The sequence below is a fragment of the Somniosus microcephalus genome, chromosome 3, assembly GCF_052327205.1.
Source record: "Somniosus microcephalus isolate GS21.2 chromosome 3, FLI_Smic_1.0, whole genome shotgun sequence".
NCBI classification, from domain to species: Eukaryota; Metazoa; Chordata; class Chondrichthyes; order Squaliformes; family Somniosidae; genus Somniosus; species Somniosus microcephalus.
The window spans coordinates 369,579,185-369,605,970 of record NC_140989.1 but is presented as its reverse complement, the minus strand read 5'-3'; the positions used below and the strand labels follow the sequence as shown (position 1 = coordinate 369,605,970).

General features: G+C 51.3%; 1 protein-coding gene across 3 annotated transcripts in view; it reads left to right on the top strand.

Moving 5' to 3' along the window:
• Positions 1-26,786, top strand: part of LOC147122431 (netrin-G1-like) — a 61,497-nt gene that overhangs the window by 14,799 nt on the left and 19,912 nt on the right. For all 3 annotated transcript variants that reach the window (XM_085983586.1, XM_085983588.1, XM_085983587.1), the window contains exon 3: positions 21,218-21,861. In XM_085983586.1, the coding sequence (XP_085839712.1) occupies positions 21,218-21,861 (644 nt within the window). The remainder of the gene's footprint in view (positions 1-21,217; positions 21,862-26,786) is intronic.

The following is a 26,786-nucleotide window of genomic DNA, read 5'->3' as shown; positions in this document are numbered from 1 at the left end:
GTCTCTCTGGGGCTGCTGGGAGACTTTTCATTTCCTGAGGATCCGATTTCGCCCAAAAGACACCAGACTGGATCCCAATTAGTGTTGCTGTAATCTCACTGTCCCTGACAATCTGATCTGAGCGAGTTTCAGTCCGATATAAACTGTCCTGCAATTAAGTCATTGAGATGTAAATTCAGGACTGTTTCTAAATATTAATTATCCTCTCGTTGAGTTAATCGTCTCCTCAGGATAACTGGTTCCTGCATCCTTGCTGGAGGCAAAACTCCTGATTTAACCATCAGCTATATGTTTCACCAATAATTGAAAATGTGTTATCGCAGAACATGCAGTTTGTCAGAGGGAATTATTCTCCAGCTCAATTAGTAATCTGTTATATAAATACTAGGAGTGTTTGAGGTGAATCTTGCAGCAGTTCCACATTGCACTGTGGGAGCTGTGTGTGAAACACTGCCCGGACCCAGTGAGACCAGACTCGGTGTCACTGTGTCAGCTTCACCTCTTAAGGACGCCGGCTGTGGCTCAGTGGGCAGCACTCTCCCCTCTGAGTCAGAATGTTGTGGGTTCAAGTTCCCCTCCAGAGACTGGAGCACTAAACCTAGGCTGACACATTGGTGCAGTATTGAGGGAGCGCTGCACTGTCAGAGGGGCAGTACTGAGGGAGTGCTGCACCGTCGGACGGACAGTACTGAGGGAGCGCCGCACTGTCGGAGGGGCAGTACTGAGGGAGCGCTGCACCGTCGGACGGACAGTACTGAGGGAGCGCTGCACTGTCGGAGGGGCAGTACTGAGGGAGCGCTGCACTGTCGGAGGGGCAGTACTGAGGGAGTGCTGCACTGTCGGAGGGGCAGTACTGAGGGAGTGCTGCACTGTTGGAGGGGCAGTACTGAGGGAGTGCCACAGTATCAGAGGGGCAGTACTGAAGGAGCGCTGCACTGTCGGAGGGGCAGTACTGAGGGAGTGCTGCATTGTCGGAGTGGCAGTACTGAGGGAGTGCTGCACTGTCAGAAGGGCAGTACTGAGGGAGTGCTGCACTGTTGGAGGGGCAGTACTGAGGGAGTGCTACAGTGTCAGAGGGGCAGTACTGAGGGAGTGCTGCACTGTCGGAGGGGCAGTACTGAGGGTGCGCTGCACTGTCGGCGGGGCAGTACTGAGGGAGCGCTGCACTGTTGGAGGGGCAGTACTGAGGGAGCGCCGCACTGTCAGCAGGGCAGTCCTGAGAGAGCACTGCACTGTCAGAGGGGCAGTACTGAGGGAGCGCTGCACTGTCAGCAGGGCAGTACTGAGAGAGCACTGCACTGTCAGAAGGGCAGTACTGAGAGAGCACTGCACTGTCGGAGGGGCAGTACTGAGGGAGAGCTGCACTGTCAGAGGAGCAGTCCTGAGGGAGCGCTGCACTGTCGAAGGGGCAGTACTGAGATAGCGCTGCACTGTCGGAGGGGCAGTACTGAGGGAGTGCCGCACTGTCGGAGGGGCAGTACTGAGGGAGTGCTGCACTGTCGGAGGGGCAGTACTGAGGGAGTGCCGCACTGTCGGAGGGGCAGTACTGAGGGAGAGCTGCACTGTCGGAGGGGCAGTACTGAGGGAGTGCTGCACTGTCGGAGGGGCAGTACTGAGGGAGTGCTGCACTGTCAGAGGGGCAGTACTGAGGGAGTGCTGCACTGTCAGAGGGGCAGTACTGAGGGAGTGCTGCACTGTCAGAGGTGCAGTACTGAGGGAGCGCTGCCAGAGGTGCCGTCTCTTGGATGAGACATTAAAGCGAGGCCCCATCTGCTCTCTACGGTGGATAAGAAAGATCTCATGGAACTATTTCAAAGAAGAGCAGGGGAGTTATCCCCAGTGTCCTGAGGCCAATATTTAACTCTCAACCAAAGCAATAAAACAGATTATCTGGTCATTATCTCATTGCTGTTTGTGGGAGCTTGCTGTGCACAAATTGTCTGCCGTATTTCCCACATTTCAGCAGTGACCACACGTCATTGTCTGTAAACACTTTGGGACGTCCTGAGGTGGTGACGGGTGCTCTAGAAATGCAAGTTCTTTCTTTCTTCAAAGGATTCAGTACTTTTGAAATGTGTCACTGTTGTAATGTAGAAAACAGCGATGTGATCGGGACCAGATCATCTCTTTTAGTGATGTTGGTTGAGGATCATTATTGGCTGCCTGTCGCCATATTGGGGCTTAGTAGGCTGGTTAGCGCCTGGAAAACACGATCGAATTTATCGGCCTTTATCCCGTAGTTTGCATGTTTTAATATGGAACAGTTTTTTCCACGTGTACTCGCTCCTTCTTTCCCAATCTGTTCCGTCTCCTGAACTTCTGTTCTCTGATTCTGTATTCACTGTGAGTGGGTGAGTGAGACGGAAAGACTCCAGGGTGAGAATATATTCAGACTGTGACTGTAAACTTGGTGCAAAGACATTAATTCCTGCTCAAAATCTGTAGATTTAAAAATTCTCATCCTTTGTTCAAACCGCTCCAGCCCCACAACCCTCCCTATCTCTGTAACCTCCTCCAGCCCTACAACCCTCCCTATCTCTGTAACCTCCTCCAGCCCTACAACCCTCCCTATCTCTGTAACCTCCTCCAGCCCTACAACCCTCCCTCTCTCTGTAACCTCCTCCAGCCCTACAACCCTCCCTATCCCTGTTACCTCCTCCAGCCCCACAATCCTCCGAGATCTCTGCGCTCCTCCAATTCTGGCCTCCTGTCCATCCCTGATTATAATCGCTTCACCATTGGCGGCCGTGCCTTCAGCTGCCTGGGCCCTAAGCTCTGGAATTCCCTCCCTAAACCTCTCCGCCTCTCTCTCCTCCTTTAAGATGCTCCTTAAAACCTCCCTCTTTGACCCAGCCTTTGGTCATCTGTCCTAATATCTCCTCATGTGTCTCGGGGTCAGTTTGTCTGATTTACGCTCCTGTGAAGCACCTTGGGAGGTTTTACTGTGTTAAAGGCGCTGTATAAATGCAGGTTGTTGTTGTGGCGATGTGATGTGCCGGGATACGGTGGTGCAGGGATTCTGTTCCCGGACTAATAATCCTGAGAACGTGAGTTCAAATCCCACCGTGGGGCAGTTTGAAAAATTGAAATAAAATCTGGGATCAGAGACCATGAATCTGTCGGATTGTTGTAAAAACCCAACTGGTTCACAATGTCCTTTAGGGAAGGAAACCTGCCGTCCTTACCCGGGCTGGGCCGATATGTGACTCCAGTCGGTGAGGACAGGGCCCTTTAATACGGGTTCAGGTTTTTAAATCTCTGCTGTTTTATCTTTAGCTGTGAGCTGTAAAATCAGACTGAACAAAGATCCAGTGATGGGCGAGTTTCTCTGAAGTGTGGGAGCGAGGTTAGAGTTCAGACAATGCGCTCTATTTATATAAAAAGGCCGCGGCTTCACAGAGTCTGACTCGGATTCTCTACTCCACTTCCCTCAATATCACTCATTTTACCAAAGTCTCTCAGCAGCAGCATGTCGGGGAATGAAACCAGCCTGGTTATAGCTCACACAGGGACAGGAGGAGGCCATTCAGCCCCTCCAGCCTGTCCCACCATTCATAGGAACACAGGGACAGGAGGAGGCCATTCAGCCCCTCCAACCTGTTCCACCATTCATTGGGACACAGGGACAGGAGGAGGCCATTCAGCCCCTCCAACCTGTTCCACCATTCATAGGAACACAGGGACAGGAGGAGGCCATTCAGCCCCTCCAGCCTGTTCCACCATTCATAGGGACACAGGGACAGGAGGAGGCCATTCAGCCCCTCCAGCCTGTTCTGCTATTTAATCAGATCATGGTTGATCTGTATCTCCACTCTATTTACCCGCCTTGTCTCCGTATCCATTGATACCCTTACCCAACAATAATCTCTAAATAACAACAGAAAATGCTGGAAAAACTCAGCAGGCCAGGCAACATCCGTGGAGAGAAATTAGAGTCGACGTTTTGGGTCGAAACCCTTTTTCAAAACTGGAAAGGAAATGAAATAGATCGAAGGCAGGGCTGCGATAGAACAAAAGAAGTAAAAGAGACATTAAGAGGTATTCAAAACCAGACGAGATGGTGATAGGACAGTGGAGACAAAAGACGGCTGAGATTAGGTGTGAAGTGTACTGGCAGGATGGGAGACAGCTGCCATGTGGGAGAGAGAAAAAAAAGGAAAAGGTGGGGGGGAAGGGAAGACCCAAAACAAAGGGGTGGAAAAAAATATAAGTAAAAATGTAATAGGGGCCGAGGTTATGGTCTGAAATTGTTGAACTCGATATTGAGTCCGGAAGGCTGCAAAGTGCCGAATCGGAAGATGAGGTGCTGTTCCTCGAGTTTACGCTGAGTTTCCGTGGAACAATGCAAGAGGCCAAGGACGGTGAGGTCCGAGTGGGAATGGAGCGGTGAATTAAAATGACAGGCGACCGGAAGCTCGGGGTCACCCTTACGGACTGAACGGAGGTGTTCCGCAAAGCGGTCACCCAATCTGCATTTGGTCTCCCCAATGTAATCTCTCGATCTCAGTCTCCAAAGACTCCAATTGACCCCCAGCCTCATGATCAATATTTCAGGGTGTCCAGGACATGAGGCTCACTGACTATTGACCAGCTGATGCCGTGGCCTTGGTTGCTAATTATATCGCTCGCAATCTCTGCCCGGACAGTCTTTGAATAATTGATGTAAAGTTTGTATTCCAGAGAACAAAGCATCAGAGAATCAGACAGCACAGGAGGAGGCCATTCGGCCCATCGTGCCTGTGCCGGCTCTTTGAAACAGCTCTCCAATTAGTCCCACTCCCTGCTCTTTCCCCACAGCCCTGATAATTTCACCTATTCCAGTATTTCTCCAATTCCCTTTTGAAAGTTACTATTGAATCTGCTTCCACCGCCCTTTCAGGCAGCGCATTCCAGATCACAACAACTGGCTGTAAAAACATTCTCCTCATCTCCCCTCTGGTTCTTTTGCCAATTCCCTTCACTCTGTGTCCTCTGGTTACCGACCCTCCTGCCACTGGAAACAGTTTCTCCTTATTTACTCGATCAATACTCTGCATTATTTTGAACATCTCGATTAAATCTCCTCTTAATCTTCGCTACTCTAAGGAGAACAATCCCAGCTTCTCCAGTCTCTCCACATAACTGAAGTCCCTCATCCCTGGCACCATTCTAGTAAATTCTGTAAAAGCTTTTATAGATATGTGAAGAGAAAAAGATTGGTGAAGTCAAGCGTACGTCCCTTGCAGTCAGAATCAGGGGAATTTATAATGGGGAACAAAGAAATGGCTGACCAATTAAATATATATTTTGGTTCTGTCTTCACGGAAGACACAAATAACCCCCCAGAGATGTCGGGGAACATAGGGTCTGATGACAGGGAGGAACTGAAAGAAATCAGTATTTGTAGGGCAATGGTGTTAAGGAAATTGATGGGATTGAAGGCCGATAAATCCCCAGGGCCTGATAATCTACATCCTAGGGAACGTAAGGAAGTGGCCCTAGAAATAGTAGATGCATTGCTGATCATCTTCCAACATTCGATGGAATCTGGAACAGTACCCATGGATTGGAGGGTAGCTAATGTTACCCCACTATTCAAAAAAGGTGGTAGAGAAAAAACGGGGAATTACAGACCGGTAAGCCTGACATCGGTAGTGGGGAAAATGCTAGAGTCCATTATAAAAGATGTAATAGCAGAGCATTTGGAAAACAGTGACAGGATCGGAGAAAGTCAACATGAATTTACAAAGGGTAAATCATGCTTGACTAATCTACTGGAATTTTATGAGGATGTAGCTGGAAGAATAGATAAGGGAGAACCAGTGGATGTGGTGTATTTGGACTTTCAGAAGGCTTTCGATAAGGTCCCGCATAAGAGATTAGCGTGCAAAGTTAAGGCACATGGGATTGGGGGCAAGTTATTGACTTGGATAGAGAACTGGTTGGCAGACAGAAAGCAAAGAGTTGGAATAAATGGGTCTTTTTCCGAGTGGCAGGCAGTGACTAGTGGGGTACCGCAGGAATCGTTCCTAGGACCCCAGCTATTCGCAATATATATTAATGATCTAGGCGAGGGAACTAGCTGTAATATCTCCAAGTTTGCAGATGACACAAAGCTGGGTGGGCGTGTGTGCTGTGAGGAGGATGCAGAGAAACTCCAGTATGATTTGGACAGGTTGGGTGATTGGGCAGATGAATAGCAGGTGCAGTATAATGTGGATGAATGCGAGGTTATCCACTTTGGTGGCAAAAACAGGAAGGCAGATTATTATCTGAATGGCAAAAGATTGGGAGAAGGGGAAGTGCAACGAGACCTAGGAGTTCTTGTGCACCAGTCTCCTCATTTACACTATCAAAACCCCTCATTATTTTGAACGTCTCGATTAAATCTGCCCTTAATCTTCTCTGCTCTAAGGAGAACAATCCCAGCTTCCACAGTCTCTCCACATAACTGAACTCCCTCATCCCCGGCACCATTCTAGTAAATCTCCTCCGCACCCTCTCCAAGGCCTTACATCCTTCCTAAAGTGCGGTGACCAGAATTGGACACAATACTTCAGCTGAGGCCTCACCAGTGATTTATAAACATTTAGCATCACTTCCTTGCTTTTGTACACAGTATTGAAGAACTGTACACGGTATTCTATGAACCGTAAACCGTATTCGGAGTGTGGTTGCCCCAATGATTTACAAAGTGACAGGATTACCTCACTATTTCACTCCCTTTATATTCAGTCACTGTCCATCAGTTTGAAGGAGGATGTGGTTAACCAGAAATCCTTGTCTCAGTGAATTCACGACATGTGTTGTGAGCTTCGCTCGAACTATGGAATTAAAGGGAGGATCATCACTACTTCTGTAGAAACACAGTCTTGGCCTCGCTCGGCTAAAAGTCTGACAGCCAATTATTTCTGAATCCGAGCACCAATTATGAAATCCCAGTGAGTCGTGACAGCTGGTGAATGTTAACGTGGAGTTTCTGCTTCTCAACTTTAAAATAAAGACTCGCATTTCTGTAGCACCTTTCATGACCTCACGATGTCCCGTGGAGTGTTTGATGGGACAGTGTAGAGGGAGCTTTACTCTGTATCTAACCTGTGCTGTGCCTGCCCTGGGAGTGTTTGATGGAGCAGTGTAGAGGGAGCTTTACTCTGTATCTAACCTGTGCTGTACCTGCCCTGGGAGTGTTTGATGGAGCAGTGTAGAGGGTGCTTTACTCTGTATCTAACCCATGCTGTACCTGCCCTGGGAGTGTTTGATGGGACAGTGTCGAGGGAGCTTTACTCTGTATCTAACCCGTGCTGTACCTGCCCTGGGAGTGTTTGATGGGACAGTGTAGAGGGAGCTTTACTCTGTATCTAACCCGTGCTGTACCTGCCCTGGGAGTGTTTGATGGGACAGTGTAGAGGGAGCTTTACTCTGTATCTAACCGGTGCTGTACCTGCCCTGGGAGTGTTTGATGGGACAGTGTAGAGGGAGCTTTACTCTGTATCTAATCCGTGCTGTGCCTGCCCTGGGAGTGTTTGATGGGACAGTGTAGAGGGGAGCTTTGTTCTGTATCTAAACCGTGCTGTACCTGCCCTGGGAGTGTTTGATTGGACAGTGTAGAGGGAGCTTTACTCTGTATCTAACCCATGCTGTACCTGCCCTGGGAGTGTTTGATGGGACAGTGTAGAGGGAGCTTTACTCTGTATCTAACCTGTGCTGTACCTGCCCTGGGAGTGTTTGATGGGACAGTGTAGAGGGAGCTTTACTCTGTATCTAACCTGTGCTGTACCTGCCCTGGGAATGTTTGATGGGACCGTGTAGAGGGAGCTTTACTCTGTATCTAACCCTGCTGTACCTGCCCTGGGAGTGTTTGATGGGACAGTGTAGAGGGAGCTTTACTCTGTATCTAACCCGTGCTGTACCTGCACTGGGAGTGTTTGATAGGACAGTGTAGAGGGAGCTTTGCTCTGTATCTAACCCGTGCTGTACCTACCCTGGGAGTGTTTGATGGGACAGTGTAGAGGGAGCTTTGCTCTGTATCTAACCCGTGCTGTACCTACCCTGGGAATGTTTGATGAAACATTGTAGAGTGAGCATTACTCTGTGTCTAACCCGTGCTGTAGCTGCCCTGGGAGTGTTTGCTGGGACAGTGTAGAGAGAGCTTTACTCTGTATCTAACCCATGCTGCAGCTGCTCTGGGAGTGTTTGATGGGCCAGTGTAGAGGGAGCTTTACTCTGTATCTAACCCGTGCTGTACCTGCCCTGGGAGCGTTTAATGGGACAGTGTAGAGGGAGCTTTACTCTGTATCTAACCCGTGCTGTACCTGCCCTCGGAGTGTTTGATGGAACAGTGTAGAGGGAGCTTTACTCTGTTTCTAACCCGTGCTGTACCTGCCCTGGGAGTGTTTGATGGGACAGTGTAGATGTGCTGTTGTTTGCTGTGAGCTGCCAGACTTGCATTAATGGTGTCCTTGGATTAATTCCTGAGCTGACCCGTCCTACACAGAGAGCTGATGAAGGATGTGAGGTCGCAGGTTTTCCATTAGAGGGACACTGGGAGATGGAGCTGAGACTTTGCCGCAGTGTTGGATTGAGATGAACACCATGTTTCGCTCGTTCCTCCAACACCCGGGATTTCCAGCAGGAATTTCGGAATGTTCTCTCTCATGTTACAAACGTGCAACAAGACCTGGGTGTCCTTGTGCACCAGTCGCTGAAGGTAAGCATGCAGGTGCAGCAGGCGGTTAAGAAGGCAAATGGTATGTTGGCCTTCGTAGCAAGAGGGTTCGAGTACAGGAGCAAGGATGTCTTGCTGCAGTTGTACAGGGCCTTGGTGAGACCACACCTTGAGTATTGTGTGCAGTTTTGTTCACCTTATCTGAGGAAGGATGTTCTTGCCATGGAGAGAGTGCAGCAAAGATTCACCAGACTGATACCTGGGATGGCAGGAATGACGTATGAGGAGAGATTGGGCCGATTAGGCTTATATTCGCTAGAGTTTAGAAGATTGAGGGGGGATCTCATTGAAACTTATAAAATTCTAACAGGACTAGACTGACTAGATGCAGGAAGGATGTTCCCGATGGTGGGGGAGTCCAGAACCAGTGGTCACAGTCTAAGGATAAGGGGTAGGCCATTTAGGACTGAGATGAGGAGGAATTTCTTCACCCAGAGAGTGGTGAACCTGTAGAATTCTCTACCACACAAGGCAGTTGAGGCCAATTCATTAAATATATTCAAGAAGGAGTTAGATATATTTCTTAAGGCTAAAGGGATCAAGGGATATGGGGAGAAAGCTGGGACAGGGTACTGAATTTGGATGATCAGCCATGATCTCATTGAATGGCGGAACAGGCTCGAGGGGCCGAATGGCCTACTCCTGCTCCTATCTTCTGTGTCTCTATGTTATCATTTACAAATTGATCTTTTCACAAGGTGTTGCTTGTGCTGTTCAGATAGCCAGTAACAGAGTAACATTGAGGCATTTCCCAGGTATCTGACTCCAGGATATACTTGGGTCTCCTCACAGATGTTGTGAGTTTGAACTGATTCTAAGCTGGTGCCTGGGGATTGTGTCTGATACTCTGGGGATTGTAAACATCTGTATCTGTTCCTCCGCCAGCTGTTCACAGAATCTCACAGCACAGCAACAGGCCATTCGGCCCATCGTGCCTGTGCCGGCTCTTTGAAAGATCTCCAATTAGTCCCACTCCCTGCTCTTTCCCCAGAGCCCTGCAATTTATCCTTTTCAAGTACATTTTTCCCTGTTTTAAGGGAGTTTAGTTTAAGCAGGTTCGAACAGCAGACGGGATCTCAGTCTGAACGAGCCAAACATTCGCTGTGTAATATCGCAGCCCGTTCTATTGGGTCTGGGACTAAACCTTTAATACTCAGAATGAAAACCCAGAGCCCGGGAGAGGCGACAGTAAGTGGATTAAACCTGAGGCCATAGACTTTATCCCCATTAATCCTCTCCCTGACCAATATCTCACTCACTGCCCACTGTCCCCAGTAAACCGGCTGCACATTAAACTTCACCAGTCTCTTTATTCCTGGATCAGAGCTCCCTCACTGCGCTGTTCCCTCTGACAATGTTCTGCTCACTTTAGCAGCTCAGAGAGGAGAATGTTTGAAGAACGATTTACTGTTGTTGTGGCGATGACTGACTGACCCCTGACCCTGTCACCAGCGGATGGGTTTTACTATCGAGCAGTTTGAATGATGAGGAGTCTCGGTTCCGCCTCCTGTTATTCTCTGTTTCCCATTCTCTGTATTGCCCAGGCGCAGATTTCATTATAAACACAGATAGAGACAGACAGGCAAGGTCGAGGGTTCAAGCCCCACTCCAGAGACTCAAGCACAAAATCCAGGCCGACACTCCTAGTGCAGTACTGAGGGAGCACTGCACTGTCGGAGGGTCAGTACGGAGGGAGTGCTGCACTGTCGGAGGGGCAGTACTGAGGGTGTGCTGCACTGTCAGAAGATCAGTACTGAGGGAGTGCCGCACTGTCGGAGGGGTAGTACTGAGGGAGCGCTGCACTGTCGGAGGGGCAGTACTGAGGGAGCGCTGCACTGTCGGAGGGGCAGTACTGAGGGAGCGCTGCACTGTCGGAGGGGCAGTACTGAGGGAGCGCTGCACTGTCAGAGCGGCAGTACTGAGGGAGCGCTGCACTGTCGGAGGGGTAGTACTGAGGGAGTGCTGCACTGTCGGAGGGGCAGTACTGAGGGAGCACTGCACTGTCGGAGGGGCAGTACTGAGGGAGCACTGCACTGTCAGAAGGTCAGTACTGAGGGACCGCTGCACTGTTCGAAGGTCAGTACTGAGGGAGCGCTGCACTGTCGGAGGGGCAGTACTGAGGTAATGCTGCACTGTCGGAGGGGCAGTACTGAGGGAGTGCCGCACTGTCGGAGGGGCAGTACTGAGGGAGTGCCGTACTGTCGGAAGGGCAGTACTGAGGGAGTGCCGCACTGTCAGAATATCAGTACTGAGGGAGTGCTGCACTGTTGGAGGGTCAGTACTGAGGGAACGCTGCACTGTCAGAGGGGCAGTACTGAGGGAGTGCTGCACCCTCAGAGGGGCAGTACTGAGGGAGCGCTGCACTGTCGGAGGGGCAGTACTGAGGGAGTGCTGCACTGTCGGAGGGGCAGTACTGAGTGAATTCTGCACTGTTGGAGGTGCTGTCTTTTTGGATAAGACATTAAACCGAGGCCCTGTCTGTGCTTTAAGCTGGATGTATGAGATCCCATGGCACTATTTTGAAGAAGAGCAGGTGTGTTCTCCCCGGTGTCCTGGGGCCAATATTTATTCCTCAACCAACATCACTAAACAGATGATCTGCTCATTATCACATTGCTGATTGTGGGAGCTTGCTGTGCGCTAATTGGTTGCCGTGTTTCCCACATTACAACAGTGACTCCACTTCAAAAAGTACTTCATTGGCTGTGAAGCTCTTTAGGACGTCCTGAGACGGTGATAGGTGCTGCAGAAATCAGTCTCTCTCTCTCTTTCTCCCTCCTCTCTCTTTCTCCTCTCTCTCTCTCTCTCTCTCTCCCTCCTCTCTCTTTCTCCTCCGTCTCTCTCTCCCTCCTCTCTCTTTCTCCTCCGTCTCTCTCTCTCTCTCCCTCCTCTCTCTTTCTCCCTCTCTCCCTCCTCTCTCTTTCTCCTCCGCCTCTCTCTCTCTCTCCCTCCTCTCTCTTTCTCCTCCCTCTCTCTCTCTCTCTCTCCCTCCTCTCTCTTTCTCCTCCCTCTCTCTCTCTCTCTCTCCCTCCTCTCTCTCTCTCTCTCTCCCTCCTCTCTCTTTCTCCTCCGTCTCTCTCTCTCTCTCTCCCTCCTCTCTCTTTCTCCTCCATCTCTCTCTCTCTCTCTCCCTCCTCTCTCTTTCTCCCTCTCCCTCCCTCCTCCTCCTCCCACATTGCCTGGGCTCATTCACCAGAAACACCCTTTGTCTTTTGTTGATGGAGTTCAGTTCTCGCTGTGAGCTCCTATTTTATTTTCCACCCCCCGTAACCTGCTCACTGATGGAGCTGAAATGAGCCTGGGATTAAAGTGATTGTTTAAATCTGGTTTCACAGACAGTCCGTGGGTTCCCTGAACACCTGCTCACAGCCCTGAGTCTCAGTGAGGCTGGGGCTCTGGGGAGGTTAGTTTGGGGCGAAGGCCCTTTATTGGAGACCTTTCATTAGAAGGAGGTCACCCATTGGGGACGGACGGTTTAAAATTGGAAGCTCAGTGTTTAATGAAAGATGACTGTGGTCTATAAGGACCGATCGACACAGGGCCCTGTCAATAATGTGGGCCGACACCACTGCTTGTTGAAGATGGGCTGGAGATTCTCATTCTTTCACCAGTCTGGTTTCCGTTCTCTGAAACCTCCCTCTGGTCTTCTCATTACTGAAATGTTTCCACACAAACACCAGGTGCAGAGTTCTGGGTTTCATTAACTCGAACAAACATTCATTCCTGCCAGCTCACATTCTCTATAATTAAATTCCAACGTGTAGAATCCCATCGAGCTCCCTGGCAAGATGTTGACTTAAAACCGCTGTTCCTTTATTAACTTCATTCTGGGGATGTGGGCGTCGCTGGCAAGGCCGGCATTTATTGCCCATCCCGAGTTACCCTGAGAAGGTGGGGGTGGGCCTTCTCCCTGACTCACTGCGGGCCGTGGGGAGATGGGCCTTCACCCTGACCCACTGTGGGCCGTGGGGAGATGGACCTTCTCCCTGACCCACTGTGGGCCGTGGGGAGATGGACCTTCTCCCTGACCCACTGTGGGCCGTGGGGAGATGGACCTTCTCCCTGATCCACTGCGGGCCATGGGGAGATGGACCTTCTCCCTGACTCACTGCGGGCCGTGGGGAGATGGACCTTCTCCCTGACCCACTGCGGGCCGTGGGGAGATGGACCTTCTATAAGTTCATAAGTGAAGGTTGAATTGAGATCAGTTCCCCTGGTGTTGGTGTCTGAGGGAACGATTCATTGCCAATAGTCTTACTGCAGCAGGACATTAAAATAAGGCAAAGAAGATCAAAAAAAACGATTGAAAAACCCTCTAAATTATCCTTTTTATTCACTTTCCGAGCTGTATTAATGATGTAAACAAACCATCGCCCAAAATAGTCGAGTTTATGATAAAAGTTAGAGATCCGTCATAATTCTGAGCAGGATTTCCATTTGCTGTTGGGGTTTTGTCAATGAGTTGGTGTAAAAGTCTCGGGGTTTGGAGCTGATTTATTGTCTCTTTAACCCTCAGACAGTATCGAGTATCGGGGTGAATCTCTGACCCGTTTTACCATCTCGCTGCCTCTGTCCTGTCGGGATTCCGGGAGAATCTTTCGGCTCAGCACTGGCCCACTAAATGCTGCTCATTTTATTCTTGGCCCAATCATTAACCTCCTAACTGAGCAACTCTGCTGGAAAATTAACTCTAACAACGGGCCTGATCACTCGGTGATGGGAAGTGACAGGAATCGGCGGGATTGTACTTTCTGGAGCCACTAACTTCTGTGCTCAATAATACACTAATGAACATCATTAACCAGGGGACTGAACCGTGCTGATAGCGAGTGGTTTAGTTAGTGAGAACGACAGGCTCTTAGTCACACGACACAGTGTAAACCCGAGATAGCAACACTTAAAGCCGGCAAATCAATGTCAAGGGGTGAGTGGATTTGTAGAAGTAACAATGATTCATAAGATGCTCCGTTTATGCTCCAGTGTCTCAGGAGCAGTTTCTGTAATATATGATCCTTCTATTGAAATATCTTCCCTTCCCGCGTTGATGCAGCCACACACAGCAGGAGCCTGTTGTGTCTCTCTCTCCCTGGGCTGTCTGGTGATGTTTCATTCCTGTTTCAACAACAACTTGCATTTATATAGCACCTTTAACATAGTAAATCCCCCCAAGGCGCTTCACAGGAGCGTGAATCAGACACACCGGGTCACATAAGGAGATATTAGGACAGGTGACCAAAAGCTTGGTCAAAGAGGGAGGTTTTAAGGAGCGTCTTAAAGGAGGAGAGAGAGGTGGAGAATCAGAGAGGTTTAGGGAGGGAATTCCAGAGCTCAGGGCCCAGGCAGCTGAAGGCACGGCCGCCAATGGTGGAGCGATTAAAATCGGGGATGGACAAGAAATCAGAATTGGAGGAGCGCAGAGATCTCGGAGGATTGTGGGGCTAGAGGAGGTTACAGAGAGAGGGAGGGGCGAGACCATGGAGGGATTTGAACACAAGGATGAGCATTTTAAAATCGAGGCGTTATCGGACTGTCAGCCAATGCAGGTCAGTGAGCACAGGGGTGAGGGGTGAATGGGATTTGGTGTGAGTTAGGACACGGGGCAGTGAGCACAGGGGGTGATGAGTGAACGGGACTTGGTGTGAGTTAGGACACGGGGCAGTGAGCACAGGGGTGAGGGGTGAACGGGACTTGGTGTGAGTTAGGACACGGGGCAGTGAGCACAGGGGGTGATGGGTGAACGGGACTGGGTGCGAGTTAGGACACGGGGCAGTGAGCACAGGGGGTGATGGGTGAACGGGACTTGGTGTGAGTTAGGACACGGGGCAGTGAGCACAGGGGGTGATGGGTGAACGGGACTGGGTGTGAGTTGGGACACGGGGCAGTGAGCACAGGGGGTGAGGGGTGAACGGGACTTGGTGCGAGTTAGGACACGGGGCAGTGAGCACGGGGTGATGGGTGAACGGGACTTGGTGCGAGTTAGGACACGGGGAAGTGAGCACAGGGGTGAACGGGACTGGGTGTGAGTTAGGACACGGGGCAGTGAGCACAGGGGGTGAGGGGTGAACGGGACTGGGTGTGAGTTAGGACACGGGGCAGTGAGCACAGGGGGTGAGGGGTGAACGGGACTGGGTGTGAGTTAGGACATGAGGCAGTGAGCACAGGGGGTGATGGGTGAACGGGACTGGGTGTGAGTTAGGACACGGGGCAGTGAGCACAGGGGGTGTTGGGTGAACGGGACTTGGTGCGAGTTAGGACACGGGGCAGTGAGCACAGGGGGTGATGGGTGAACGGGACTGGGTGCGAGTTAGGACACGGGGCAGTGAGCACAGGGGGTGATGGGTGAACGGGACTGGGTGTGAGTTAGGACACGGGGCAGTGAGCACAGGGGGTGATGGGTGAACAGGACTCGGTGTGAGTTAGGACGCGAGGCAGTGAGCACAGGGGGTGATGGGTGAACGGGACTGGGTGTGAGTTAGGACACGGGGCAGTGAGCACAGGGGGTGAGGGGTGAACGGGACTGGGTGTGAGTTGGGACACGGGGCAGTGAGCACAGGGGGTGAGGGGTGAACGGGACTTGGTGCGAGTTAGGACACGGGGCAGTGAGCACAGGGGGTGATGGTTGAACGGGACCGGGTGTGAGTTAGGACACGAGGCAGTGAGCACAGGGGTGAGGGGTGAACGGGACTTGGTGCGAGTTAGGACACGAGGCAGTGAGCACAGGGGTGAGGGGTGAACGGGACTTGGTGTGAGTTAGGACACGGGGCAGTGAGCACAGGGGGTGATGGGTGAACGGGACTTGGTGCGAGTTAGGACACGGGGAAGTGAGCACAGGGGTGATGGGTGAACGGGACTGGGTGTGAGTTAGGACACGGGGCAGTGAGCACAGGGGGTGATGGGTGAACGGGACTGGGTGCGAGTTAGGACACGGGGCAGTGAGCACAGGGGGTGATGGGTGAACGGGACTGGGTGTGAGTTAGGACACGGGGCAGTGAGCACAGGGGGTGATGGGTGAACGGGACTGGGTGTGAGTTAGGACACGGGGCAGTGAGCACAGGGGGTGAGGGGTGAACTGGACTGGGTGTGAGTTAGGACACGGGGCAGTGAGCACAGGGGTGAGGGGTGAACGGGACTGGGTGTGAGTTAGGACACGGGGCAGTGAGCACAGGGGGTGATGGGTGAACGGGACTGGGTGTGAGTTAGGACACGGGGCAGTGAGCACAGGGGGTGATGGGTGAACGGGACTGGGTGTGAGTTAGGACACGGGGAAGTGAGCACAGGGGTGATGGGTGAACGGGACTGGGTGTGAGTTAGGACACGGGGCAGTGAGCACAGGGGGTGATGGGTGAACGGGACTGGGTGTGAGTTAGGACACGGGGCAGTGAGCACAGGGGGTGATGGGTGAACGGGACTTGGTGTGAGTTAGGACACGGGGCAGTGAGCACAGGGGGTGATGGGTGAACGGGACTGGGTGTGAGTTAGGACACGGGGCAGTGAGCACAGGGGTGAGGGGTGAACGGGACTGGGTGTGAGTTAGGACACGGGGCAGTGAGCACAGGGGTGAGGGGTGAACGGGACTGGGTGTGAGTTAGGACACGGGGCAGTGAGCACGGGGTGATGGGTGAACGGGACTGTGTGTGAGTTAGGACACGGGGCAGTGAGCACAGGGGTGAGGGGTGAACGGGACTTGGTGCGAGTTAGGACACGGGGCAGTGAGCACAGGGGGTGATGGGTGAACGGGACTTGGTGTGAGTTAGGACACGGGGCAGTGAGCACAGGGGGTGAGGGGTGAACGGGACTGGGTGTGAGTTAGGACATGGGGCAGTGAGCACAGGGGTGAGGGGTGAACGGGACTTGGTGCGAGTTAGGACACGGGGCAGTGAGCACAGGGGGTGATGGGTGAACGGGACTGGGTGTGAGTTAGGACACGGGGCAGCGAGCACAGGGGGTGATGGGTGAACGGGACTGGGTGTGAGTTAGGACACGGGGCAGTGAGCACAGGGGGTGATGGGTGAATGGGACTGGGTGTGAGTTAGGACATGGGGCAGTGAGCACAGGGGGTGATGGGTGAACGGGACTGGGTGTGAGTTAGGACACGGAGCAGTGAGCACAGGGGGTGATGGGTGAACGGGACTTGGTGTGAGTTAGGACATGGGGCAGTGAGCACAGGGGGTGATGGGTGAACGGGACTGGGTGTGAGTTAGGACACGGGGCAGTGAGCACAGTGGGTGAGGGGTGAACGGGACTGGGTGTGAGTTAGGACACGGGGCAGTGAGCACAGGGGGTGAGGGGTTAACGGGACTGGGTGTGAGTTAGGACACGGGGCAGTGAGCACAGGGGGTGAGGGGTGAACGGGACTGGGTGTGAGTTAGGACACGGGGCAGTGAGCACAGGGGTGAGGGGTGAACGGGACTGGGTGTGAGTTAGGACACGGGGCAGTGAGCACGGGGTGATGGGTGAACGGGACTGGGTGTGAGTTAGGACACGGGGCAGTGAGCACAGGGGTGATGGGTGAACGGGACTGGGTGTGAGTTAGGACACGGGGCAGTGAGCACAGGGGTGAGGGGTGAACGGGACTGGGTGTGAGTTAGGACACGGGGCAGTGAGCACAGGGGTGAGGGGTGAACGGGACTGGGTGTGAGTTAGGACACGGGGCAGCAGAGTTTTGGATGAGTTGAGGTTTAGGGAGGGTGGAAGGTGGGTGGCCGGCCAGGAGAGTTTGGTATAGTCGAGTCTGGAGGGGACACAGGCACGGATTGGGGCCGTGGAACAGTAAACCAGAAATCTTGTAGAGAAATGTGTGGCGGTTAGGGATTGAGAATCAGAGAGAGCTGGAGCGAATGGTGGAGTGAGACACTCTCTCCGTCTCTCACTTCACTCCCGCTGTGGGTTCACACTGAACTCCCAGCAGCGATTGTCCTGGAGATTCCTCACCGTTTACACAGCGTCCTTTCATAGAACCGTCAGTTGTAGTGCTGGGGCACGGTGCTGTTAATGATGTACCGGGGACACGGCGATTCAGGAGCACTTAACATCTGTACCGTTCAATGATTCATTCATACTTTACACAGCTTTAGGATTCTGTTACTAATGGTCACTCCATTCGATCTACATAGAGAATTAAAAATAACCTATTCCAATATGTGGCTTTAGTCACTGCCTTTAGTCGATGCTGTGACAATTGTCGATTCTTTAATCTCTATTATCTCTGTATATTGCCACGCTCTCCATCTTTATCACCCATTAGTTTTATTGATTGCTGCAACAGCCACTTTCTGGAGATTCCGGTCTAACAGGCGAGCTGTCTGATCATTTGGGAAAGGATGTTGGGCTGATTCTGTGTTGCGATGTCAGGTCGAGTCGCAGTGTGTCCGACCCACAGGATGCACTGCAGCAACTCGCCAAGGCTTCTTCGGCAGCACCTCCCAAACCCACCACCTCCGACTGCTCCCTGAGGTGAAGCATCATCAGGCCCCCAGGCTGGGCCAGCGTCTGACACAAGATTCACAACCATGGTTCAAGATCTGAGAGGTTCCAACTATCAGGAGAGGCTGAACAGCCTGGGGCTCTTTTATGGTCCCAGGGATGGACTTCAGTTACGTGGAGAGACTGGAGATGCTGGGGTTGTTCTCCTGAAAGCAGAGAAGGTTAAGAGGAGATTTAATAGAGGTGTTGAGAATCATGCCGGGTTTTGATGGAGTATTTCTCCGATTCCCTTTTGAAAGTTCCTATTGAATCTGCTTCCACCGCCCTGTCAGGCAGCACATTCCCGATCACAACATGTGGAGCTGCTGCTGTCTCTGTTGCTGCTTCACCGCGGAAGGTCAATGACCTGAAGTGACCCCGAGGGAGCCCTGTGACCTCCGACTGCTCCCTCACAAACCAGCCTGAGGTGAAGCATCATTAGGCCCCAGGCTGGGCCAGGGTCTGACACACAGAGCCCAGGGTTATGGCCTGAGCACAAATAAGGGATTGTTTCAACAACAGGCTATAAAAAGACAAGTTCCCCTCAATCATTCCACCCACAAAACTCTCGTCCTTTCTCGCTCTGTCTTTAACTCAAACAGACAGCTGAAGTGAGACTCAATTTCCCAAGGAAACATTTTCAAAAGGGAATTGGGTAAGGACCGGAAAGAATATAATTTGCAGGGCTCCGGGGAAAGGGCGGGGGAGCGGGACTAACTGAGGTGATCTTGCAGAGAGCCGGCACGGGCTCGATGGGCCGAATGGCCTTCTTCTGTGCTGTAACCATTCTATGGTCTCCAGAGGTCAGAGGTCGGTGCTTCTTACACACTGAACATGAACTTTGGAAAATCAAAATAATCAAAAGGTCCAAAATGTTGTCATGTCAGAAATCCTTTCAAATGTCAGCTCCCTTGTCTCTTTACAGTCCATTTTATTTCATTTAAAAATATTCACGAGGATGATTCCAGAACAGAGTGGTTGTAACTATTGGGAAAGGCTGAACAGGCTGTGGCACGTTTCTGGAACCAGGGATGAGGGACTTCAGTTACGTGGAGAGACTGGAGAGGCTGAGATTGTTCTCCTTAGAGCAGAGAAGGTTAAGGGGAGATTTAATAGAGATGATCAAAATCATGAGCGAATGTTACTTGCCACTTATCAGCCCAAGTCTGAATGTCGTCCAGGTCTTGCTGCATGCGGGCACGGACTGCTTCATTATCTGAGGAGTTGTGAATGGCACTGAACACTGTGCAATTATCAATGAACATCCCCACTTCTGACCTTATGATGGAGGGAAGGTCATGGATGAAGCAGCTGAAGTGGACCTCAGACACTGTCCTGAGGAACTCCTGCAGCGATGTCCTGGGTTTGGACCTCGGACACTGCCCTGAGGAACTCCTGCAGCGATGTCCTGGGGTTGGACCTCGGACACTGCCCTGAGGAACTCCTGCAGCGATGTCCTGGGGTTGGACCTCGGACACTGCCCTGAGGAACTCCTGCAGTGATGTCCTGGGGTTGGACCTCGGACACTGCCCTGAGGAACTCCTGCAGCGATGTCCTGGGGTTGGACCTCGGACACTGCCCCGAGGAACTCCTGCAGCGATGTCCTGGGGTTGGACCTCGGACACTGCCCCGAGGAACTCCTGCAGCGATGTCCTGGGGTTGGACCTCGGACACTGCCCCGAGGAACTCCTGCAGCGATGTCCTGGGGTTGGACCTCGGACACTGCCCTGAGGAACTCCTGCAGCGATGTCCTGGGGTTGGACCTCGGATACTGCCCTGAGGAACTCCTGCAGCAATGTCCTGGGGTTGAGATGAATGACCACCAACAACCACATTCTTTTGTGCTAGGTATGACTCCAGCCAGTGGAGGATTTTCCCCCCGATTCCCATTGACTTCAATTATACTCGGGCTCCTTGATACCACACTCGGTCAAATACTGCCTTTGAGCAGAGAAGGTTAAGAGGAGTCTTCATAGAGGTGTTCAAAGTCATGAACAGTGTTGAGTAAATAAGGAAAAATTGTTTCCAGGAACAGGAGGGTCGGTAACCAGAGGACTTGATTTAAAACGATTGGCAAATCATTCCCAGTGATAGGGAATCGCTCCCAGTGATGGAGAATCTGTCCCAGTGACGAGGAATCTCTCCCAGTAACAGGGAACCTCTCCCAGTGACGGGGAATCGCTCCCAGTGATGGGGAATCTCTCCCAGTGATGGGGAATCGCTCCCAGTGATGGAGAATCTGTCCCAGTGACGAGGAATCTCTCCCAGTAACAGGGAACCTTTCCCAGTGACGGGGAATCGCTCCCAGTGACGGGGAATCGCTCCCAGTGACGGGGAATCTCTCCCAGTGACGGGGAATCGCTCCCAGTCACGGGGAATCGCTCCCAGTCACGGGGAATCTCTCCCAGTGACAGGGAATCACTCCTGGGGAAGATGAGGTGAGATTCTTGCAGTTGTTTCCAAATCCTGTGCAGTTTAATAATTCAGATCTCTAAATATTTCAGTGGCGTGAAGCTATTTTTAGTTAGACAGCTAACATCATTCTTCAACATTACTACGATATAATTACCCAGCTGTCGAGCACACAGTGTAGTGCAATGGAGAACATACAGTTTTATTAAGAAATCCCTGAGTATGTGGATATTCCTGGATTCTAAGATATTGTAGAGGGAACGTAACTCTGTATTTAACCCGTGCTGTACCTGTCCTGGGAGTGTTTGATGGGACAGTCGAGGGAGCTTTACTCTGTATTTAACCCGTGCTGTACCTGTCCTGGGAGTGTTTGATGGGACAGTGTAGAGGGAGCTTTACTCTGTATTTAACCCGTGCTGTACCTGCCCTGGGAGTGTTTGATGGGACAGTGTAGAGGGAGCTTTACTCTGTATCTAACCTGTGCTGTACCTGCCCTGGGAGTGTTTGATGGGACAGTGTAGAGGGAGCTTTACTCTGTATCTAACCCGTGCTGTACCTGCCCTGGGATTGTTTGATGGGACAGTGTAGAGGGAACTTTACTCTGTATCTAACCCGTGTTGTTCCCGTCTCCGTTTCCAGGAGAACCCGTACATGTGCAACAACGAGTGTGACGCTCACACGCCCGAGCTCGCACACCCGCCCGAGCTGATGCTGGATGACGAGGGGCGGATTCCCAACACCTTTTGGCAAAGTGTCTCCTGGAGGAGTTTCCCCGAGCCCCTCCTGATCAACATCACTCTGTCCTGGGGCAAGACCATCGAGCTGACCGAGGACATCGTCATCACCTTCGAGTCGGGTCGGCCGGAGCAGATGGTCCTGGAGAAATCTCTGGACCACGGCCGGACGTGGCAGCCTTACCAGTTCTACGCGGCTGACTGCCTCACCTCCTTCGGGATGGAGCCGAGAACGGCCCGGGATCTGAGCCCGGCCTCGGTGCTGGACATCATCTGCACAGAGGAGTACTCCAGGGGCTACGTGTGGAAGATGGACAAGATGGTTCGCTTCGAGATCCAGGAGCGTTTCGCCCTGTTCGGGGGGCCCCGTCTCCACGACATGGCCTCGCTGTACGGCCAGCTGGACACCACCAAGGACCTGAGGGACTTCTTCACCCTGACCAACCTGCGGCTCAGGCTGCTCCGGCCGGCCACTGGGGCCACCAGTGTTGACCAGCACAACCTCTCCAAATACTTCTACGCCATCTCCAACCTGGACATTCGCGGGCGGTGAGAGCTCCTCGCCCCTTCTGGCCAGAGTCGCTGACCCCACATTTCACACCCAGGGGGCGCCGTGTCAGTCCAACATCTGGGGACACTCACAGGGCCAACATCTGGAGGGCACTCTATCAGGGCCAACATCTGGGGGCCACTCTATCAGGGCCAACATCTGGAGGACACTATCAGGGCCAACATCTGGGGGGCATTCTATCAGGGCCAACATCTGGAGGGCACTCTATCGGGTCTAACATCTGGAGTCGCTCTCACTCTATCAGGGCTAACATCTGGGGGCACTCACAGGGCCAACATCTGGGGGACATGCTATCAGGGGCAACATCTGGGGGACACTCTATCTGCTCCAACATCTGGGGGACACTCTATCAGGGCCAAGATCTGGGGGACACACTATCCGGTGTAACATTTGGAGTGGCTCTCACTCTATCGGAGATTCCCGGAGGGTGAGAGCTCCTCACCACTTCTGCTCCGAGTCGCTGATGTGGGCGCTCGGTAACTGGGGAGGTTTTCCAGCGATAGATCGGGATCCCTCCCCCGGCCCACTCGGCACCGTCAGCTGCCCCTGTGTGGGGTGTGAAAGCTTCCCTGAATGGCTCAGTGACAGTGTGCACAGACCAGCACTGTGACAGCTCCCCCTGCCCCTGGGGATGGGCTCGTTAGCGAGCTTTCAGAGTCCTGCTGGCTGGCTGGTGATGAGGCAGCGATTTCCTGCTCAGTGTTCAGCCAATCGAGCAGCACGGAGCGAGCAGAATCTGTCCCTTTACTCTCAACACTGCCGACCTCCAGTCTCATCAGGATTCAGAGAGTCAGAGAATCAGACAGCACAGGAGGAGGCCATTCGGCCCATCGTGCCTGTGCCAGCTCTTTGAAAGAGCTCTCCAATTAGTCCCACTCCCTGCTCTTTCCCCACAGCCCTGCTCATCTCTTCCTTTCAAGTATTTCTCCAATTCCCTTTTGAAAGTTCCTATTGAATCTGCTTCCACCGCCCTTTCAGGCAGCACATTCCAGATCACAACAACTCGCTGTAAAAACATTCTCCTCATCTCCCCTCTGGTTCTTTTGCCAATTCCCTTCACTCTGTGTCCTCTGGTTACCGACCCTCCTGCCACTGGAAACAGTTTCTCCTTATTTAATCTATCAAAGCCCTTCATGATTTGATGAATTATTCTGACTGAACGCTCCCTTCGTGTTCAATCTATATTCAGTCTGGGTCAGTGAGTTCCCATTCACCCATCACACAATCTCCGGGGCTCGGAGCCATTCCCTCATTATTCTACACTCAGCTTCTGGGAGACTCGCTCCAGCTTTTAGTCGCGGAGAATCTTCAGACACTAATTGGAGAACAGGAGCAGTGAAATGTTTACGCTGCTGTTAATGTGACTCCAAGGAACTCTCTGGGTTTCTGCTTAGTTTAGCAAACAGTGCCCAGAACTGCCAACTTGCTGACTGTGCAAGGTACAATCTGCAGATTGTGAAGCTTCACCTTCACAGTGAGTTAAACAGCGGCTCGATGCTGTTAGCACAGAGTCACCGAGACCAGCGTTCTCACGCTTCACGGCACAGAGACCGTCACAGCACTTTGGGCCATTCCAAACTGCATTTACTGAACAACAGCAACCTGCATTTATATAGCACCTTTAACATAGTAAAACATCCCATGGTGCTTCACAGGAGCGTAAATCAGAGCGAACTTTGACCCCGAGACACAGAAGGAGATATTAGGACAGGTGACCAAAAGCTGGGTCAAAGAGGGAGGTTTTTAGCAGCGTCTCAAAGGGGGAGAGAGAGGTAGAGAGGTTTAGGGACGGAAACATTGCTGTTTGTGGGATCTTGCTGTGCACAAATTGGCTGCTGCGTTTCCAACATTACAACAGTGAGCACACTTCAGAAGTACTTCATTGGCTGTGAAGCGCTTTGGGACGTCCTGAGGTGGTGAAATGCTCTGTAGAAATGTAAGGTCATTCTTCCTTAGAATGAGGGGCCAGAGAAAGATTAAATGTGAGAGATTGAGGAGAGAGGGCAGGAGAAACGTCTTCACACAGAGAGTGGTGAGGCTGTGGGATTCACTCCCAGGGTCCGAGGTTGAGGAGTTTGTGATCGGGAGAGTGGAGGAGCCCGGGACAGAGTTCCCGCTGTGTAGGGTGGGGTTAAAATCCACCCTTTCATCTTTTGGATTGTAGGATTGTCCAGGAGTAAAGTAGATCAGCGAATCTATCCCACTGATCCCAAATCTCACCCTGTGCTTCCTCTTTATATCCTGAATCACTGATATCCGCTTCTGTCAGTTTTACTCTCCCGTTTCCTGGAGATTAGTGTGGGAAAGGAGAGTAATTTGTTGTGTAAACCACTCATTCTCTCACTGAATGTTGCTCATTCACCTGATCGGAACCTGTAGCTCACGGTGAAGTATGTCGATATGAGGGGCGAGTTGGCTAAGGTCAATTGGGAAACTACATTAAAAGGCATGACAGTAGACAAGCAATGGCTAGTATTTACAGAATTAATACATAATTTACAACAAATATACATTCCTTTAATGCACAAAAACCCCACAGGAAAAGTGGTCCAACCGTGGCTAACAAGAGAAGTTAAAGTTAGGATTAGATCAAAGGAAGAGGCTTTTCATGTTGCCAAAAAGAGTAGTAAGTGTGAGGATTGGGAGGATTTTAGAATTCAGCAAAGAAGGACCAAGAAATTGATAAAGAAAGTGAAAATAGAATATGAGAGTAAACTAGTGAGAGATATAAAAACAGACTGTAAAAGCTACAGGTATGTAAAAAGAAAAAGATTAGTGAAAGTAAATGTGGGTCCCTTACAGGCTGAGACAGGAGAAATTATAATGGGGTATAAGGAAATGGAAGAGAAATTAAACAAATACTTTGGGGTCGATTTTCCTGGAGCCGTCAGGCGGGGTTTCAGGCGTATGGGGGGGGGGGGGAAATCCTGAATTCGGGGGTCCCGACACCATCCTGCCCAAAACCCCGCTCCACGCAAGTTTCAGAGGCAGCGGGTACCCGCCCCGCACTGGGACCCGTCGACCCCAGGCGGGAAAGGATTAGTGCCAATTAACTGCCTGTTAACAGGTAGTTAACAGGCATTTTTTAGCCTAATCCCTATTTTGAGGGGTGTCGTGTGGGTTTCCCGACGGCTCCAAACCATGCCAGGTTAGAGCAGGCGGGCCGTCGGGTTGAAGGAGCTGGAGGGGTCGAGATGTCGGTGCTCAGGTGAGTGATGGGTGCATGAGTGCAAAGGTAAGTGTGTTTGGTGTGTCTAAAGTGTGTAAAGAACTTTTACTTACCTGTACTTACATTAACAGCCTTTCTTCCTGTAGGCATCGGGAGCCCATCACTCAGCCGGCACTGAAAGCTGAACGGCTGCGATCTGTGAAAAGTGACAGCCTTCAGCTTTGAGTGCTGCTGAGAGTTCTAACTGAGTCTGTGCAGAAGGACTCATGTTAGAACTCAGACTGTCAGCGTTTGGCAGCTTCAAACAGCTGTGAAACACTGATATTTCATCTGTCAAGTCTGTGATGTCACCTGTTGCCGGGTGGCCCTTAATTGGCTGGGCGGGCTCAACAAGGTTAATCAAGGGAAATTCGTGCGGATTGGCCGGACGTCGATGTAGGCGGGTCTAAAACCCGAAAGTTGTAGTCCCGCCTTCTTCCCGACAGCTTTGGGAAAATCGACCCCTTTGTGTCTGTCTTCACAGAAGGAGACACAAAAAACTTCCCGGAAATAGTGGAGAACCAAGGGTCCAGCGAGAATGAGGAACTGAAAGAAATTAGTATCAGTAAAAAAATAGTGCTGGAGAAATTAATGGGACTGAATGCCGATAAATCCGCTGGACCTGATGGCCTACATACATCCTGGGGTTTTGAAGGTGGTGGCTATAGAGATAGTGAATGCATTGGTTGTCATGTTCCAAATTCCAGGTTCTAGAACGGTTCCCGCGGATTGGAAGGTAGCAAATGTATCACAGAAATCACAGAAACCCCACAGTGCAGATAGAGGCCATGTCGGCCCATCGAGCCTGCACCGACACATATCCCACCCGATTCCCGTAACCCCTACACCAACACATATCCCACTGTATCCCCGTAACGCTAAGGGTCAATTTATCATAGCCAATCATCCTAACCCGCACATCTTTGGACTATTTAAGAAAGGAGGGAGAGAGAAAATGGGGAACTACAGACCAGTTAGCCTGACATCAGTAGTAGGGAAATTGCTAGAATCTATTATTAAGGACGTGGCAACAGGGCAGTTAGAAAATAATAAAAGGATTGGGCAAAGTCAGCACGGATTTATGAAAGGGAAATGATGTTTGACAAATCTGTTAGAGTGAGTGGGCAAGAACATGGCAAAGTGGAGAAATGTAAAGTTATCCACTTTGGCAGGAAAAATAGAAAAGCAGAGTATTTTTTAAATGATGATAGATTGGGAAGTGTTGGTGTTCAGAGGGACCTGGGTGCCCTTGTACACGAAAGTTAACATGCAGGTACAGCAAGCAATTAGGAAAGCAAATGGTATGTTGGTCTTTATTACAAGAGGATTTGAGTATAGGAGTAAAGACATCTTACTGCAATTATATAGGGTCCTGGTGAGACCACACCTGGAGTATTGTGGACAGTTTTGGTCTCCTTACCTAAGGAAGCCATGGTGTGGAGATGCCGGAGTTGGACTGGGGTGGACAAATGTAAGAAGTCACACAACACCAGGTTATAGTCCAACAGCTTTATTTGAAATCACAAGCTTTCGGAGCGCTGCTCCTTCTTCAGGTGAAGTGGAGAAATGCATAAAGACACAGCTTATATAGTCAGAGAATCATGTCAGATGTTTACAGGTAACCTTTCCAACTGCCATTAATCACACCTCGGCAGAGAGATAATCACAGCAGTCAAAGGTGTGAATGGTGTCCAA